A 20,937-nucleotide genomic window follows, 5' to 3' on the forward strand; every position below is an offset into this window, starting at 1 on the left:
TAATAATTTGAAAATATAAAACCGATAATTAGCCTTCTTTCACAATAATGTTACAAATAATAATTTTTTAGAATATAAAATAATGAGAACTTGCATTCTCATTATTTTATATTTTGTCTTAGTAACTAATATTTAGTATCATACAATAATAATTTATTTGTAATTTTAATTTCTAAATTTAATAAATTTCATATTGAATAAATTGTATACATAATAGAAGATATGTTATAGAAAATGTCATAATTACAATCAATTTATTAAAATTTATTTATTATTTGCATAAATAGGGTGTAACCAGAACGCTAGCAAATATGAAGACAGATGATAGTACCAATGATTACTAATAAGATACTATAAAAAAATTACGAAAAAAAATTTAAAAATCCTTTATTTTTAAAATGTGTGTGTTTACAATACATTACAAATGAAACATTTGACTGACGCTAGAGATCAATGAATGTTCTGTAAATAGGTCACTCGAAGTCAAAGCCGTGTCGAGGTGGGACATTGATCCGAGTTTTGGTCGTTATATAATGTGGGTTTGAAAAATACAAAATAAACAAAACTATAAGGCAAATGGTTATTGGTATTGGATTGTGTTAAGGTAGCATTATAATAATGCGTTTTTGTTAGCGTTCTGTTTATAGCCTGTATATTATATTATAAAAAAGAAAAAAATTGGTTAAAAGAGTGATATCTATTGGTGGGATGCATATGATAGATGAATTAATTAAATAAGTATGAAAGGCAACAGTCAACTTGATGGAAAATTTAGGAAAAAGCGGTGAGATGACTTCTAGAACTATGAGATAATAGCTTGTCTACTGGAGTTTATTTATGATCATAGCGAAAAGACAGATCATTCAATTTTACCAAAGTAACTTAAACTAACGTTAGGTTACTTTGGTTGAGTTCGCGGACTTTTGTGATTTCTTTGATGGCATAAAGCAAGATTGAACTGAGGCTTATGATTGAGGAACATGAATATTAATTAATTACAGGTTTGAAAATTATCTCCCTAAAAGCTACATTTATAGACTATTGGCCCATGTCCACAAAAAATATGGGTCATATGAACCATCAGGTGACGTATATAGGACGATATAAGAGCATAAAATAATAAGATTCAGCACTATGCCGTTACTTGTAAGCTGTCCAACTGAGTGCTGGTAAGAATTCAAAAGTGCAGGTAGAGTGAGTACATTTTGGTCATATATTTTTGTATGGCATTTTTACTATTGATAGATTCATGAAAAATAATAAGAAAGCTCGTAGTGCCGTAAAAAAATGGTGCGCCACAAAGTCGGTAAATTTTTTTGATTTTCTGACAATTTACAGGGTAAATTTGGGCATTTCATTTTGGACGGCATTAGTTTTATACTGTTTCAATATAGCTTCTAATCTATTATTCTGCAACGCTGTCCAAAAATTATGCGACAAGGGGGAAAAATCGAGGATTGCAACCCCCTCTCTTTCCGTGGTCCGGGGGGTGATTTGAAAGAACATAAAATTAATTTATTTTGAAAGTATTAAAATACATACCTGCATAAATAATATTTTTTTTATATGTCATACATATTATATACACACCCTTTAACGTCAGTAAGACATTATAATGATTTTATCATATTATCAATTGTTCTCTTCAAAAATATGTTAATGCCGTACAGTATCAGATGGCCATAAAGTATTACACCCTTAAAATGGTAGCGTCATTTTCATTAATTAGCCTAAAAGATATTAAAAAAAGTTAAGATATTATTAAAAGTCTGCATTAAAATGTACGACATAATTTTTTTCAAATTTATTTATCTTACTACTATTTAAAACAAGGAAAAAGTGTAGAAAATTGCTATATTTTATTAATCTATGAATATTTAAACTTTTGCAATAATTTAAAAAAAAAAAACAGTTTTTTTAATTCTCTATATTTTTTTTTAGAACAGTTTCTTTTGAAGGGCAATACTATAAAACAATAGTATTTTACAATATTATGTTAAAAAAGAAGTTGCTGTACAGAGTCAAATAAATTTACAGCTTTAAAAATCAAGTACACCATGAAATTAAGATAATCGATAAACATTCAAATGAACAATAATTTTTTGACGGCATTATTTTTAATAGTACTTTTGTGTGCTAGATAATGTTTTGGAACCAAAGTCGTACTTTTTCAAATCTAAACAAAAATATATGGCTAAAATGTACTCACTCTACTGGCACTTTTGAATTCTCACCAGCACTCGGACAGCTTACAAGAGACGGCGTAGTGCTGAATCTTATTATTGTATGTTCTTATATCGTCTTATATACGTCACCTGGTGGTTCATATGACCCATAATTTTTGTGGACATGGGCCAGTAGTCTATTAGGGAGAATTCAAAGTGGGAAATAACTTTGTCTATTGGCCCCCGAAGTTACATGGAATAAACTTCTCGGCTCCAAGTCTATAAGTAGTTACTCTTGAATACAACATCACATTCGCGTTTGCGAATCCTGAGTTCAAAAATGGTAAGTTCCCCGTCACTTTAACTTATCTTCCTCATTTCCCGGTCTGCTGCGTCCTGGAAAGTACTGACCACGCGTTCTCACTGGACAATCACTCATCCACACTGTACACAGCCTTCTATCATCTTTCGGATCCTTTTACAGCAATTCTAACCTCATCAGTTCCGATTCAAAGGAGTTCACAAGTCAGTTGCATTGCAAATATTAATAATATTGTTTAACACAAAGATTAACGAATATTGTTATTCCCATATCCAACATGTGCTATGATAAATTTCAGTACTGTCCTCACTATATTGTCCATCATTTACAAACAGATCATAAATACACAAGCAAAGTAATTTACTTCAGTAATTGATCCAATTTCAAATCTTTAATTTCATTTCGGTGAATAGTAACACAGTGCATGTGTGTAAATGTAAACTATAAACTAACTACTTATGCAAAAAATAAAATATAAAAAACGCGCAATATAGTTGCTATTTCAACATGATTTTGATTTTATAACTAAATTTAAAAAATATAATATAATCATGATTCTTGATTTGCCATCTGACGTGGTGAACAATTTTCAGAAAGCTGTCTGTATTTACAATAACGGCGGATAAACTACATTATTTGCGAGCGGGTTGCCGTTTATAACGCGTTCTTCACTTATAAGTATTTTGATATTTTGTCGATGTTGAGCGCGGCTAAGAGCGACGTAAAGTTGGCCGTGACTGAAAACATCCGAACGCAAGTCTACCCCAACACGGCATATTGTTTGACCCTGAGATTTATGAATAGTCATTGCGTAACAAACTTGTAATGGAAATTGACGGCGGCACATTTCGATAGGGCTACCTGGCTCGACGGGCGCTTTAAAAATAATTCTTGGTATTAAATAATCATCGGATAGTCCTGGCTTGCGAACGGTTATTAGGCGAGGAGACGTATTTACTACAATGACTTTGGTCCCGTTCACTAATTTATCGGAAAAATTTAAATTTCGTATAATCATGCACACACATCCTACTTTTAAAGTTAAATCATGTTCCGGTATTCCTTTTGGCTGCATTCGGTTTAAAGCGTCGACACCTAGAAAGATTTGGTCCGCGTTGTCACTTACTACTTCATCTATCGAGTAAAAATGCAAAGGGTCTTCAGGTAAAAGTTCTAATATTTTAGCATTAATTTCGTATACGCTTGCATTATGAGTTGATAATATAGCCCTGTGAACGCAAACATCAGGCTCAGTTAATATGACATTTGGATAAACAAAATCAATCAAATCATCTAATTTAGAAACAAATGAAATCATTGAGAGATTTACTAAATTTTCAACAGTTCGGTTTGTATGCAAAGTTACAGAAGTTAATTGATTTGATCCCAATTTTAGTAAAAATTCAGAAAATTCGGAGTCATCTCTACATCTTTGTGATGTTACCAAAGAGAATGTTTTTAATTTTTGCCAAATAGGTGATGATTTAACTGATGCATTGAAAACGTCCGAATTGTGTTTTGCGTCAACTACTACTGGTGGAATTTGGCGGTAATCACCTGCAAAAATAATAATTTTTCCACCAAAAATTTTGTCGATTTTTGTTAGATCGCGTAAAGATCGTTCTAATAAATGAATTAGCCATTTGTGAGCCATAGGAGCTTCGTCAAAAATTATTAGATTCGCATTGAGTATTAGTTCTGCCCTTTGCGAACCGTTTGTGATATTCCAATACCCAAGATCGTCTACAAGATTTAGTGGAAACCGGAACATGCTATGTGCGGTTGTACCATTTTCATGATTTTGCGCGGCGATACCCGACGATGCAGTGCATAAAACAATACCGTTTAAATTACCCCTAACATGTGCAGTAATAACGTTTAAAAGTAATGTTTTACCGGTGCCGCCCGGGCCGTCAATGAAAATTGCGCTGTTATGATTTTCCCGAAAGCTTTGATTGGTTACCAGTTTATTTACATACTCGAATATTTTATTTTGTTCCGGCGATAATTTAGGTAACCAATCATTTACAAAGTTTTTCAAAACATTCCTGTTATATTCTGTTTGCTCGCGCCCTAACTCGGTCGTTTCGTCGGCGACGTCTGGCAAACCCTGTTCGATTAGACACGTACCGTGTCTTCTCAAAAGGCGATCGATTATTACGAGACATGAATGATACGCGCGGTCAATATCATCGGGTTGACGATGGATGAAATCTTCACTGATTTGATTGCGGAATTTTGACCAGAGAGACGCGACTGGAATACCGTTCACAGCCAAAAGAACGAAAAAGTTACGCAGACGCGGTCCAGTGAAAAAAGCACAAGCTTCAGTCATAGCTTTTTCGTACTCAGCTTCATCGTTCGCGAGCCCGACCGTTTTGGCAGCTTCCTGGAACGTCATGCAATCTGGACCACCCAAATTTAAAAGGTCTCTGTAACTACGACAGGGATATGAAGCTAATAAAAGACGCAAATAAAATTGTTCACCTCTATTTGGTGCAACGAAAAATAATCGCGCCACGAGTTCGCCTCGTTGTCGCCGGGTTACGAACCGGTTATTTGAAGTTTCTAAAATTTCGACGTTTTTAGTTCGGGGACGTGTGGCGTGAATAATATATTTTTCGTAAAAATCTTGGTACGTTAAATTGTCAAAATTTAACCCAGCAGGTCGATTAAAATATGTTATCAAATCTGACGTCGTTCTATTTGCAGCTTCCGTTTCAGTCCCGGGTTTGAAATAAACGTATTGTTGCCCTTCCAGATGAACAGCGAGTTGTTTTATATTCGGTTCGCGGCAAACCAAATCAAATTCTAAAATACGCCACGTCGCTTCGCAGGAACCTAAATATCTTTTAGTGACGTAGTTTTCGATTTCGTCATTTCGATTTTCATCCAAAACAACTGCTACGCGAGAATGATCAGCGCCTTTCGTAATATATTTAAATAAGTACTTGATAACGGCAGTAGCTGTGGACACTTCGACATTAAGATGACAATCGTACTTAAGGAGTAAGGCGGCGTTGTATGGAACTACCCAACGATCATTAATTTTAATTTTTCTACCTCTGTATGTTATATCGGCTTCGTTTTTACTATTGCGTTTTAAATTGACGAAGCCTCTATCATCACAGAAGGTAGTGTTTGTTTCACATTTTGGAAAAAATTTTGAGCATTTTTTTTTTTCATCATTCCAACAAGGAAGATCAGTTCTATTAGAAGGGCCACAAGGGCCGTGGATCATGTGATCAAGTACAGCTTTGCGCAACCTCCCTTCGGCTTCAGATGGATTAGGTATATCAGCCCTGACAAATTTGTCAATATCGGTATTATGTACCGGGCCTCCGCCTTCAACTCGGAAACAAATGTGTGCATGAGGTAGGCCTCTTTTCTGAAACTCAATGACGTGCATGAGGTATACAAAGTTTCCGAACCATTTTCCGGAACGGATATCTTTAATTAATTGGGACAATTTTAAATTAAAAACTCTGGCACAAATTAATGGGTTAGCTTTTTGTCCTGAAGGGACCGACTGTTTAATTTCAACCCAATTCGGATTACAAGTAATCGTAATAAAATAAGAAGGTTGTCCTAATCTGTTCACCAAAGCGATGGAATCCAGATACTTTAATTTCATGTATCTGGGGCTCCCAGTAAAACTATACGGGAGATATATTTTTCCAGGGACAACACCACCTTCGCCTTGAATAGTTTCGTCATTATTTAATGCTTCAATTTCATGAAGAGGCGCTGATCTTAAAGCAGAATCTGAATTTTTAGTCTGCATATTGCTAATATAGCGTAAGCGTTCATCAGAAATTCTATTAAACATATCTATAATCCACTCCTCTGAGAGACGATTAAATTCCGAAAATCGCGATTCTGAAAGTAATAAGCACCTAATGTACTTTAATTGTGTCAGCTTACTGCCTTTGTTGTCTAATTTATTTGGGTACCAACCAGGATTACCATATGGATACAGTAAAGGATATTGAAAACTTTCATAACACGGATGTAAAATATCAACTGTGTGGGGGTTACGGTGACCTTCTTTCCAAATAGCGATACAATGAGGAGTGAATTGTTCTACTTCTGTTCTAATAATGGCGGCCACTTCCCTGCCTAACGGCAAATCTCCTAGAATATTTCCATGCGAGCTACGTGACGTTTGTTCAAAAATAATGTGAGCATTTTCGGATGTTTCGCGATTTAACCGTTTGAAACATTCAATGTATGGATTTACATTGTGCATAAAATTTGTTATTGAACGAATCACTTGCATATCTAGATTTAGATTTTGGGCTTGTCGTTCGCGAGTTTCATTATCGTCGTGTACATACATTCCGATAGGATTAGTACTGTCCGAATAACCTAAATCAAATACTCTGTGATAAATACGACCTTGAATTTTTAAAAATGTTATTCCGGTGTTAGGTTGTTGGTATCCATGAGAAACGCCTAACGCAGAGAAAGCGAATAAGTTATTGTAAGCGCGTGGTCTATTTAAAAACGACGTATGGCTATAAAATTCCTCGGTAAGGGGTTCTAAATTTTGGACATTGTAGGCGCCTTGTCCGCAGCACCATTTTGTGCGAGTTTTTTCTTCAAAAAAGAGTCGAGTTTGACAGGTTGAACACACGTGTATATCAAGACCTAATAGTGACGATTTTTTCAATGAAAACAATTTAACTATATTAAGTTCTTCATCGCGTTTTTGGGCAATTAAATTTAACTCTCGCAATTCAGGCTCGACGTTTCTGTTTGTTGTATTATACCGTTGAACGGAAGCTGTGTTTATTTCCGGATGACTTATGGAGTAATTTTTCACAGCTTTGCGATGTATCTCTGGTTTTTTAGTGTTATATGTATTAACGGCCTTTTGGTGTATTTTGGGGTTTTTTTCTGTGTAAATTTTCACGGCTTTTTGATTTATTTCGGGTTTTTTTGCGGAGTACATTTTCACGGCTTTTTGATGTATTTGTGGTTTTTTAGTCATATACTTTTTTACTGCGGTTCTATTTGTTGCTGGGTTGTTTTTGTTATACTTTTTTGATGCATCTAAATGCGCATTTTCTTTTGTTGTTTCACGTCCCCGTTGTTGTTTTCTTGGTCTACCGATTTGTTTTTTGCCAACAACATTTTCAATTTTGTTAACAATAACAATTGGGTTCATTTTTAATTTTATGTCATTTATTTTGTCAACTGTATTTTTTTGTTTTTTTGGTCTACCGATTTGTTTTTTGCAAACAACATCTTCAATTTTGTTAACAATAACAACTGGGTTCATTTTTAATTTTATGTCATTTATTTTGTCAACTGTAATTTTTTTCGCGGGTGTCTCGGTGGACGCTTTTCGTTTAAGAGATTTTGAAATATTGATTTTACGCGGGTCTAATTTTTCCAGGACAACGACTGGTTTTAAAATTGTAAATTTTGGATCAGTAAGCATTGACTCTAACTGTCTTGTGGGTAAATTTTCATTAAAATCGGAGAGATTTTCTACACGGATTTTATTTATCTGATATTGATCGTTTGAGGGTGCATAACTTTTAATTATTAATGTAGCCAATGCTTCTACATTTTCCGAACAAAATAGCCGTGCGACGTTCAAATTTTCGACGTTGTTTCTTTTGTTAGTTTCATCAACTCCGTGACTATTGAATAAATAATATTTGCCATGGTGACGCCAAAACGACATTGTTTTTAGTTGGCCCGTAAACAAATAGTTGTCCGTGGCGTCATCATGCGTTTCGCTAAAAATTTCAATTAAAAGGTTTTTTAGAATAAGTATCGAGTTTCTGACATTCCAATTATTTCCATTTAGTGGAAATAAATTATTTGCAACCCAATTGTTGGTTACATGAGCCAAAAAATTACCGACGCGGATATCAGACGGCAATTCTGATTCAGGATCTAAATAATCGCTTTGATATCTATTAGTTTTTTTCAAATCTTCAATGATTCGCGCGTATAATTCATCTCCGCAACATAAAATTGAATCAATTTCATGGGAGGTAAAATTGAGTCTCCGTTTGAGACTTGAATAAATAGATGCGTATGCTGAGATAGCAACACATTGCGCGTTGACCATTCTGCCAGTTGATGAATCATAACGCAATTGTGCCTGATGCATCGAACCTATAAATAAAAATATGTTATAATGCATGCAATTACTACAAAGGTGTATTGCGTGAATAGTAATAATTTTCATTTTCTATTTATGAAAGGAAGCTAGAGGTTTTGAAATTTTGTCGTCAGAAATGTGAGATGTCTACATAGTATAAAATAAAGTCGCTTCCCGCTTTTTAAACTACGCAACGGATTTTATTGCGGTTTTCCAAGAGCGGTTTTCCTAGATATAGCTATTCAAAAGGAAGTTTTAAATGTATAGTTTAATTAAAATATTGTCATATATCAATTTGTTGAAATATGACGATAATTGTTCAAAAAAAAAAAAATTTTAAACCTGTCTTTCAAAATAAAATATTTTTTGTTTCTACACGTGAATGTTTGTATGAAGTTGGGCGAGCTTAACACTTAGATTTCCAGTTTCTTTTATTATGCTCGCCCGATTTCATACATACAATAATTAAGGCTGCATATAGGATTTAGTTCAAGTTAAAAATCTATTCGATCGCTAGAATGTTAAAGTATTGACGCATATTACTATAGTCCCTCTGTGTGCTCGAGGTTGAACCATAAACACGAATCATTTTTAACCGATTAAAAAAAAAGAGGTTCTCAATTCGTCGGAATCTTTTTTTATGTATGTTCCCCGATTACTCAAAAATCCCTGGATCGATTTAAAAAAATTTTTTTTTTGTTTGAAAGGGTATATTGTGCATATGGTCCTATATAAATTTGGTGAAGATCTGATGAATATCTTCGGAGATGGAGAATAGAATTCAACCTCAATAGATAAGAGTAAATTGCTCGCGATCAGTGTAAAAGCTTAGTAAACAGTAGGATTTTAACTGGGCATAGCAAAGTACAGTGGGGCCGCTAAAAATTGTAACATAAAAAAAATCAAAAAAATAAAATCGACTTCAAAAACCAGAAACACTAAAAAGTAAAAAATAATTTTTGTTTCTACACATGTAATGTATGTATGAAGTCAGGCGAGCTTCACACTTGGATTTTTAGTTTTTTTTTTTTTTTATGCTCGCTCTATTTTAGGTTTTTTTATTGTTATTGGATCAATTTTTTCCAAAATTGATATTTAGGGTTCCCTGTGATCTTAAAACAGAAAACTTTTGTCAAAATCAGATAAAATTGTAGCTATTTTGTGTTATTTTTTTGTTAATACACAGATTTCTTTCAAAATCGATATTAAAGGTTTCTCGTGATCCTAAAAGTGAAAACTTTTGTCAAAATCAGAAAAAACTGTGTTAAAATATATATTTTTTGTAAAAAGTGCATGTCCGCCATCTTGGATTTCAAAATAAATGTCATCATCAAAATTAGCATCCTAGAAACCCCTGACCCTGAAAACAATATTCATATCTATTTTTTTGAAAAAGTGCATGTCCGCCATTTTGGATTTCAAAATAAATGTCACTATCAAAATGAGCACTCTAGAAAACCCTGAAAATGATACCCATATCCATTTTTTTTGTAAAAAAGTACATGTCCGCCATCTTGGATTTCAAAATAAATGTCATTATCAAAATGAATACTCTAAAAAACCTTCAAAGCGATACCCATATTTATTTTTTTCTAAAAAGTGCATGTCCATCATCTTGGATTTCAAAATAAATGTCACTATCAAAATCAGCACTCTAGAAAACTCTGAAAACGATACCCATATATATTTTTTTTAAAGTTTATGTCCGCCATCTTAGATTTCAAAATAAATGTCATTAATAAAATGAACACCCTAGAAAAAGCTGAAAACGATATCCGTAACTATTTTTAGTAAAAAAAAAATACGTCCGCAATTCTGGGTTTCAAAATAAATGTCACTATTAAAATGAGCACCCTAGAAAACTCTGAAAACGATACCCATATCAATTTTTTTTAAAAGTGCATGTCCGCCATCTTGGATTTCAAAATAAATGTCACTACCAAAATTATCACCCTAGAAAACCCTGATTTTGTAAAAGTTATATTTTTTACACGCTATACATACGATTAACACTTAACCTACCTAAAACCGTAATTTTTCTTGAAATTATCTGCTTACATCGCTATGATATTGACCTAGAAAAAGCACTGAATTATGTAGTTTTCGATGAAAAAGCTATATATATGCCCTGGTAAATATACGTGTAGAAACAAAAAATATTTTTCTACTTTGTAATGGTTTTGAAAGTTGGTTTTTTAGTTAGATGAAAATAATGTATATGATAAAATTGTTTCTCTTAAAGTTCAAAAAAAATCCTCAATAGCATAGGTACATCAGTCTTTTGAGATTGACTCACAATAAAATGATACAAGTAACTTGCCTGTAAATGAACTTCAATCACCTTTATGCAAAGTTAACATCTCGTCTAATAATTATGTAGTTTATGTCTAAAGATATCTATGATAACACAATTTGATAGAAAAAAAACCGGCCAAAAGCGAGTCAGACTTGTGCACTGAGGTTCTATACTTGGTTATTTTTACCGACATTTTACAAGATAAATCAAAAATTATTGTGCATAAAAATAAACAAAAATCTGTTTTTAGAATGTACAAATAAAGCCCTTTCATATGTTACTCAATTTTGTATAGTTTATCTTACTTAAAAATTGAAACAAACACATTTTAATATTCTTTTGTTATTCATAAATTCAGTTTTCAGATTTTTTTCCTTTACTTGTGCTATAAGACTTATCCTACTTACAAAATTTCATGATTCTAGATCAATGGGCAGTATCCTATAGGTTTGATGGACAAACATATAGATAGACAGACAACAAAGTGATCCTATAAGGTTTGAGGTTTAAGGTAAAGATTGTTTTTCCTTTTTAGGTATGAAATCTTTAAAAATTACAAGATAAGATTGAAAAAATAAAACTCGACTGTGAACGCTGAAATATTATAGTAAAAAATTGTTTTTCTGTTCATTGGTATATTTTAATTTTTTAGTACATTTGTATTCATGACCTCAGAATTTTCTCCTCTTTTATTTGACATCTCACTCGATACATTAGCAAAAAAAAAATTGGACACCCCTACTTTTTGACACCTCATTCATCAAAATCGGCCCAATAGTTTAGGCACTACGGTGGAACACACAGAACTTGGATACAAACATACATACATACATACATACATATATACATACTTACATACATAGACTGCTAAAATCATAACCATTCCTTTTGGCTTTGTTACAGTTGGGTTAAAATAAAATAACACATCACTGTAGTTGTGGCAGCTCTAAACTGTTAACTCATTATAACTTATAGCCCTGCATAGGTACAGCAGTATGTAACCCTGGCATCACTGTTGACCACACCGAATGCAAGATTAAATGTTAACATTTTTTTTTTCTTCATTATTGAGCAGGGTGGGACTAAAGAAAAAAAAAGGGAAAGTTTAACTTAAACGAAGTATCTGAACTCCTCAAACCTGATGATGCAAGGTACATAACTCCTAAACCATAGGGATTCAGGAACTCTTTCTGGTGATGTAATATTGTAAATAAATGCCGAACATATACTCTTTTATTGAATTTCAAGTTTCAACTCTTCAATCCTGATGCTACAAGGTACTGAACTTCTAGCTGTGATTTGTAAAGTTTTGTTGGTAAATAAATATTTTAGATTTACATAATGACTATTTTGACTTTTATAACACTAAAAAGATTAAAATTAAAAAATCCTGACTTCCACTGCCTACTGTTGAGCACAGGTCTCCTTTCAGAATGAGAAAGGGTTTGGTCATAGTCCGCTACGGTGGCTACGGTGGCCAAGTGTAGTTTGACAGACTTCACACATATCACTACACTATAATATAATAGAGAAACACTGGTAATTTTAGAGGTTTCTAATCTGATATTGTAAATAAAATTTTTTTTTGCATTTACATTGCAAACGCTGGCTGAACCCTAGGAGATAGATCAAAATAATTTATGTACTACAGTATTTTACACCATAAAAAGGTCTATAAAAAAGTCTGCAATGGTTTATATGTGTAACTTTTACGGATAACCCACAATCATCATTTTTTATCCTTTAATTTTTACGAGAAATAATTGCTTATTTATGAAGCGATTTTATACAATACAGCAATAATCTTAATCCAATTAAGACTAACCTCTACAGAAAACATATTTGTATTGTCTAATAACAAAAATAGCTGTAAACTTTGTATATAAAGATATTCTGTAGTATATATAGTATCAGCATTATACCTATGCGAGGCCAGAGTGGGTTAGCAATCTAATCTATCCTAACCTACCTACTACTATTAACCTAATAGTATTCTAATATAAAGAAAATTCTCATGCATGCAGATTTCCTTACAATGTTTTCATTAATGGTAAAATACCTAAGTAATATTTAATTGCTTAATATACACATACTTAATTAACTCCATAAAGTTAGAGGTGCATGTCTGGGATTGAACTTTCGACCTCTCAAATAGGAAGCGGACATCTTAACTCTTAACCATTAAGATATCATGGCTTTAAGTATATTATAATATAATAATTATTCTGTGAGTAGGTCGTGTAAGTTACACGAAAAATTACATCTAGATTTAAATAATTTATACAAGTATTATTTCATATACAAGTATTACCTATCTACTTCAGTAGTATTTCATAGTAAAATAGATATGTATGTGTTACTAACTACTTATAAGTTACAAGGAACCAAAAGCTTAGTTTGCTATAATCCGCTAAACCAGATAGATCTATATGGTAGTTGGTACCACGCAGCACCACACAGATCCCAAACCCACTCGACGTACGTTTTGTTCTGACACGGAAGTATCCTCAGATGTAAATCTTAAAATGTCTAATTGCAATGTTAATAAGTTATTTAATTGAATACCTTTTACAATGGCCGCAGTTGCTGTTGCCCTTACGGGTTCACTGGTTTTGTTAATCGACTTCTTCACGGATGAATTTTGCATTTTTATAAAAATGAAATAACTTAACCGACCACAACAATTTTTAAAAAGGACGCCAAAGGACGCTTTCTAGAGATGAGACATTGCGGTCAAAACTAAAATCGATTAATCGAAAAATCGATAAAAAACTTGCTAGAAAATCGAGATTCAATTTGTTATGTTAATAACCATAAAGGGAATAGTATAAGATTGGCTAGACGTGAACAGAATTCATACAAAAAAACGATTATACCAAAAACTGTCGTAAATTAAATCATGATTATTTGTGATATCCAGTTGTATCAATATAAACTGATAAAAGCTTTATTTTTAAGTATTTTAATCCATTAATTATTTAATACCGGTTTATTTTCTTTTGGTGATTTGATTATGTACCGTTGCCAGCTTTAAAAAATAATTATTTAATGACAAATAATCGATTCAAAAATATCTTTACATTGAATTTAAAATAAAGGAACAGTTTTATTTTGAATTTTTAATTAAACAACGCGTTTTGACATGCATATCACTTTCACCAGTGACGAGTTGGTTATGATTTTCAGAATAAATTATTTTTTTATTAAAATGTATAATATATTTCCTAAATATAAAAGTTATCTTTTCTATTTAGTCATTTGTGGGAATGGGTATAATCTTTTATAACAAAATTCCTCAGCCAATTTTGGACTTGCCTTTACACAGGTTCAAAAAATCTATTAAAAATATGCTCCTGAGAAAAGCATATTATACTATAGAAGATTATGTAAATGATAAAAAGCGTGGATTTGACCTGCAATTTGCTCCAGCAATGCGCAGGACTTCAATTGCTTTTATACATAGCATAATATTGTATATCAAATCTTTGAAAAGAGCAACCGTCGAGTTTCTTGCTGGTTCTTCTCGGTAGGAAAGGCATTCCGAACCAGTGGTAGATGCTTTTGACGATTCAAAACAACTTGTAAAAGTCTAATTGAATAAAAATCTTTTGAATTTTGAATTTTATTAAATGTCGTCGGTTCATTGTGCTGGAGGGCGTCTCACACTACGCTTGCTTATACGTGATCTTTACTCAAGGACTTTCCGGCTCCAACGGTCATCGCCTCTACGACTAAATAATATTGCTCGAAAAAAAAATTAAATCGATTAAATAATCGATGTATTTTTTTCTTAAAAATGGCAACTCTAGACCATAGAGTAATACTAAACTTTTTTGTTGCTTTTGACTTGTCATTTTCGTTTACAGTTCGATAAAGTTGAACATACACTTATCCAAGCCGAATGCGTCGAAAACGAGTCGAATGAAATGAATTTTAAAATTTTGTATATGACAATTTCTTGAAATCTCGCACATTTCCTCGCGTCGAATTGTTCGAATTGGAACTATTGAGGTTTCATGAGATTTCATATACAGAATTCTAAAATTCGTTTCGTTCGGTTCGTTCGACGCGTTCGGCTCGGATAAGTGTGTGTTCATCTTAAAGCTCTTTTGGCACTTGAGTGAGGGCGCTGTTGTAGCTTATACCGACTCAACATAGAGAATTAGAGAACTATCAACAAATGGACTTCTTTATGTGGCGGGCGGCGGCTTTAATTCCGATTTTTTGGCCCTGCGCCAAAAGAGCCTTGTCAGTTGTCGGATTGTATTTGTACTAAGTATTGCATTGTTTATTGCACAGGTTTATTGTGGTCTTTTTTTACTGTACTTGTACTTATATTGATTAGTGAATATTACTTATTTGTTGTTGTTTGGTTTCCTATTTTTTTTATCTCGACTTTTGTTATTAATAATGGGAGTTGGGACACCGATGACTCCATTTATGAAGACCCTGGTATCCCTACCGGTACTGGCTACTGACTACTGATCGAAGCCCTACTATTGATCACGGATTGAATACGGAACCCACGACTCCCACTGAATTGAGATGTATTAATTGTGGCACCGCTGTACCTAAATCAAAGGAGTAGGCATAATAGCCTTGAATTTGTAGAGGTTATGTAAGTAATACAAAACTGGATTGCACCCCAAGTGGTAAGTATTCAGTACAGCTATTTTGATTTCACTTAAATGTTCATCTATACTAATAAATAAAATTGGAGTGTCTGTCTGTAATTTCGAAATAACTACCGCATATTAAGGTCATAAGTCATATGAACGATACTATAACTGAATCACACGTTTTTAAAATTTTTGTCTGTCTGTCTGTCTGTTTGAAAAGGCTAATCTTGGGAACGGCTGAACCGATTTTGACGGGATTTTCACAGACAAGTAGAGAATTGACCAGGGAGTAAAATAGGCTACTTTTTTAACCGACTTTCAAAAAGGGAGTTGTGTTTTTCTACCTATGTACACCGAAATCTCCGAGATTTCTGAACCGATTTGCGTCATTTCTTTTTTAATCGATAGAGGAACTTTGCGACATTGTTTTATAAAAAATTTGAAAGTCCAACTCCTCAATCCTGATGCTGCAGGGGATCTGACCAATCCACGCGGGCGAAGCTGCGGGCATCAGCTAGTTTAGGATAAAGTCGCAGCACAGACCACCTCTCTAGGGGGTATTCCATGAGTCGCAAATATGTTGTTGAATAAGTTCTGAATGAATACATGGTTATTATCAGGGGATGATACCTAGTAACATTTTCATTGAAGACAAATGCAGATTGTGCTTGTGGGCAGTAACATCGCCTTAATTCATTATTCATATTTCATAATAAAAATAGTACCTACTATCTTTATTAGGTTAATCTTATTTTTTTGAGTGTGACAAGATTTTTGTTGTTAACAGGTGACTGAGACCACCAGTGTGCCTCTTTTGCTGGACTCTATTTAGTGTTTCATTAAAAAGTAAACAAATGTTTGTTGTATTTGGGCATGTAAGTGAGCTATGGCCAAATCTTGTCTTGTTCTGAGAAGAGACATACTGAGTAGTAAGCAGCAATAAGATTGAGATGATGTCTTACATAGTTAAAATGCCTTTAACTTCATTCTGTTGTCATAATAAATAAATACTTTTATTTTAGTACATTACATGGTATGGTATTCTAAGCTTATCTGTTTATTTTAGCTGCATGGATCTGATGAAATCTACCACCCCTGTTGGCAGAGAAGTGATCAATTGAGAGCACATGCTCTTGAACCACCTCGAACAAGGATTACCAATTATTGTTTTACCGAACTGGAAAAGAAGACCAGATACCCAAGGCTATTATTTTTTTCTAGACTAACTCACTGGAAAGATTATTATTAGATAAGATAAGCCTTTATTAACTGAATTAAATTATATTAATGCTATGTACATAATATTATATTTCAAACAAATAAATAATATTTTAGTTTTCAACACTGGTGTTTTATTTGTTTTTCTTTTTCTCATTATTTAGTGTGCCCATGGGATAGGCCTCCTCCAGGGTTCTCCATATGTCTTTCGTTGGTTTTTCTTTGCCATGTATTTCCTTATGTTCTGTATGTCAACCTCCCATCTCGTGACAAGGGTGACTTCTTTTTCTCGTTCTTGGGTACCATTCTGTAACTGCTTTTGTCCACTTATTTCTCTTGTCTCTCATAAAGTGCTCTGTCCATTTTCACTTCAGTTTTTAAATGATGATTGACAAATCTCTCACTTTTGTTCTGTTTCTAATAGTAGAGAGCTTGTTTTTTTTAATTTGAAGCATACTTCTCTATACTATTTTGACAAATCCTAAATTTCTTAAGGTTTTTATCAGTTAGACTCTGTCTGGCAACCATAAGTCAGACATGGAAGGATGCATACATTGAATACTTTGGTTTTTTCATCGATGGGTTTTTTTAGATATGGGAATCTCTTTGTTTCTCATAATTTCCTTTAGAGCCCAGTATTTTTTCCATGTATTGCATAATTTAATTTCTGTTTAATTTTTGTGATGTTTGATCTGTTTGTGATATTGTTTGTTCTAGATATCCTAGATATGTATTCATCAACATATTCCAGTATATTTGAATTTTTAGTCTGATAGTTTCTTTTTGAGAGTTTGTCAAACCTATCCTTTTCACTTTCTGTGTCTTATTGTTTTATCCATGTTTTATCCATAATCTGGAGCAATTGTGCATTATTTGATAATAGGATCAGGTTATCAGCAAACCTTAGGTGATTCAGTTTTTCTAATTGTCCCAAATAAATCTGGATATAATTATTTTCAAGTACTCTCGAGAAAAGCTTTGATGATAATGGGTCCTCCTTGTTTCATGCTTTTTAGAATCCTAAACTTTCTTCCCGGCTGCTCAAGTTGAATTATTTTTGCCGTACTGTTTTTGTATATTTCTTTTATGATTTTCATGTATTTTTTGGCAATACCCTGTTCTAATAGAATTTTCCACATATCTTGTTGTATTTTATTGAGTCAAATTTGTTGCAGTCTATAAAGGTTATATTAAATGGTATATCATATATCTACTCGACCTAGGTACTCATTATACTTTTCTACCATCTCTAAGACATGAATATGATCAATGGTTGAGTATCCATTGTGGAAACCTCGTTGTTCTCTTGGCTGATTCTTATCAAGATTATTGGATTTTCTATTTTATTGGATTAATTTGGTCTTTACTTACATCCTTTTTTATGAATTAGAATTATTTTTGTTTGTGGCCGCTGTATTGGAACTTCTTCCGTATTTAAAACTTTCTTAAAAAGTGTGGTGAGGAGAGAAGTAAGAACATCTGGTACCTAACTTTAAGAAGCTCGTTTGTTATGCCATCGTCTCCTGGGGATTTGTCATTTTAAGGGTTACGCACCTCAAACAGAAAAACGGACCTTTATAATATCACTTTGTTGTTTGTCTGTCTGTCCGTCCGTCCGTGCGTCGTGTCTGTCGAGAAACCTATAGGGTACTTCCCATTGACCTAGAATCATGAAATTTGGCAGGTAGGTAGGTCTGATAGCACAAGTAAAGGAATAAATCTGAAAACTGTGAATTTGTGGTGTGGAACATCACAAAAAAAAAAATGTTTCAATTTTCAAAGTAAGAACTATACCAAGTGGGATATTATATGAAAGGGCTTTAGCTGTACATTCTAAAACAGATTCTTATTTATTTTGAAAAAAACAAATTTCATACAATATTTTACAGAAGGAATTTTTGGGGAAAATCTCGAAAATCACCCCAAATGTGGCAACTCTGTTTACATATTTCAATACTACCAGCTGAATCACACAATTGATTCATACATGTCGACCTTCCAAAATGTTGCCTACCGCCTCAAAAACATGATCAAAATTTCAAAAAATTCTAAAAAAAATCAAAATTTCTGTATTAAACTGAATTTATTTATTAAGAAACAAAATTCACCCCGGAAACCCCATAAAACAACACCCATATATTTTTTTTGTTGTAAAAAGTGCATGTCCGCCATGTTGGATTCCAAAATAAATATCTTAATCAAAATCAGCTCCCCGCAAAACCAAGTAAACTACACCCATATCTATTTTTTGATAAAAGTGCATGACCGCCATCTTGGATTTCAAAATAAATGTCATAAAAAAATCAGTTCGCCGGAAAACCCAGAAATCGATACCCATACGTATTTTTTATAAAAAATGCATGTTCGCCATCTTTAAATTGAAAATAAATTCCACCAGCAAAATCAACACCCTGGGAAACGCTGAAAACAATACCCATTTATAATTTTCCAAAAAATGCATGTCCGCCATCTTGAATTCGAACATGAACTTCATCATCAAAATCAGCACCCTGGAAAACCCTGGAAACGACACCAATATCTATTTTTTGTGAAAAGTGTGAGTCCGCCATCTTGGATTTGAAAATGAATATCATCATCAAAATTAGCACCCTGGAAAACCCTGAAAACGATGTCCATATTATTTTTTGTACAAACGGGGTAGTTGAGGATATCAATTTAGTAGGGTGCGTGGGTGAGCGGACCACTAAAGTGATCCACGAGCATGCAGAGTTTGTTTCACCGAGTAAGTAGACCTTCGGATCTTAATCATCTTTTGCCAGGAAACCACTCTTCCATCTTTTACACCCTCTGAGATGGACACCAACGAAATTTGTATGGCGGCCATCTTGTTTTTCCAATTTTTTCCATTTTTTCTATTAATCGCTTATTACTTTCTTCAAAGATTTGGAGTTCAACGAAATCGGTTGGAAAATAAAAGAGTAACAAAAATCACGTCGGTCGCCATCTTGTTTTTCCGAAATGTCATAATTTTTCCCTACTCATATTCCGTACCCAAACATATGTCCCATACATTAATGTATCGTTTTCTTTCTCTTTCTAGGAGAACAATTATGTCAATGAGACAATTGATATTCGCCATACATTTTCTACGGGAAACTAAATTCCGCCATTTTGATTTTTTTCCCCTACTCATATCGTGCACCCAAACATATCTCCCCAACATCATCGTATCGTTTTCTGTCTCTTTCTAGGAGAATGAGACATTCATAATCGCCATACTCGGTGCGCGAGCTGCTAAAGCAGCTCGCGTGACGTGGTTGGGTTAACTTTATTATACTAAACCAAATTTATTTATTAAGATACACAATTCACCCCAAAAAACCCACAAAACGACACCCATATAAATTTTTTCTTAAAAAGTGCATGTCCGCCATCTTGGATTTCAAAATAAATGACATTATCAAAATCAGCACCCTGGAAAACCCTGAAAACGACATCCATATTATTTTTTGTAAAAACGGGGTAGTTGAGGTTAATAAAGTAGGATGCGTGGGTGCGCGGACCACTAAAGTGGTCCGCGAGCATGCAGTGTTTGTTCCACCGAGTAGACCTTCGGACTCTGATTATCTTTTGCCAAGAAACTACTCTTCCATCTTTTATAGCCTCCGAGATAGACACCGACGAAATTTGTACGGCGGCCATCTTGTTTTTCCAAAATTTTCCACTTTTTCTATTAATCGTTTACTACATTCTTCAAAGATTGCGAGTTTCAACGAAATCGGTTGGAAAACAAAAGAGTCACAAAAATCATATAGGCCGCCATCTTGTTTTTCTGAAATGTCATAATTTTTCCCTACTCGCCTCTCCCACCCGAACATATTTCCCCTACATTATTGTATCGTTTTCTGTCTCTTTCTAGGAGAATGAGACATTCAATATTCGCCATACAAAATGTATGTAAAAATAAATTCCGCCATTTTGATTTTTTTTTCTATTCATCGAGTAGACCTTCGGACCCTGATTCTCTTTTGCCAAAAAACCCCACTTCCATCTTTTATATCCTCCGAGCTGGACACCGGCGAAATTTGTATGGCGGCCATCTTTTCTTCGCCATTTTGAATTTTTTTTAAGCTTTTTGGCAATTGGATGACGTCATGAATGACATTTGGTCGAGCACCCCCCACCTATCTTCAATACCTTGAGCGGACCCTTCACCCGTCTCCGAAACCCTCAAT

General features: G+C 33.6%; 1 protein-coding gene across 1 annotated transcript; it reads right to left on the reverse strand.

Annotated features, from left to right (window-relative positions):
* Positions 1 to 1,529: 1,529 nt before the first annotated feature.
* On the reverse strand, positions 1,530 to 4,581 carry LOC123875862 (ATP-dependent DNA helicase PIF1-like). Its single transcript, XM_045921916.1, has 2 exons — positions 2,419 to 4,581; positions 1,530 to 1,542 (listed from the first exon to the last, which is right to left on the reverse strand). Exon 1 carries the CDS (start codon positions 4,256 to 4,258, stop codon positions 3,095 to 3,097), a length of 1,164 nt encoding a protein of 387 aa, XP_045777872.1. The 5' UTR covers positions 4,259 to 4,581; the 3' UTR covers positions 1,530 to 1,542; positions 2,419 to 3,094.
* Positions 4,582 to 20,937: the final 16,356 nt, after the last annotated feature.

Source organism: Maniola jurtina, chromosome 20, assembly GCF_905333055.1.
Source record: "Maniola jurtina chromosome 20, ilManJurt1.1, whole genome shotgun sequence".
In the NCBI taxonomy this organism is placed as follows: domain Eukaryota; kingdom Metazoa; phylum Arthropoda; class Insecta; order Lepidoptera; family Nymphalidae; genus Maniola; species Maniola jurtina.

Excerpts from the sequence above, each read along its gene's own strand:
- LOC123875862 (XM_045921916.1), bottom strand. The coding sequence starts at position 4,258 with ATGTTCCGGTTTCCACTAAATCTTGTAGACGATCTTGGGTATTGGAAT.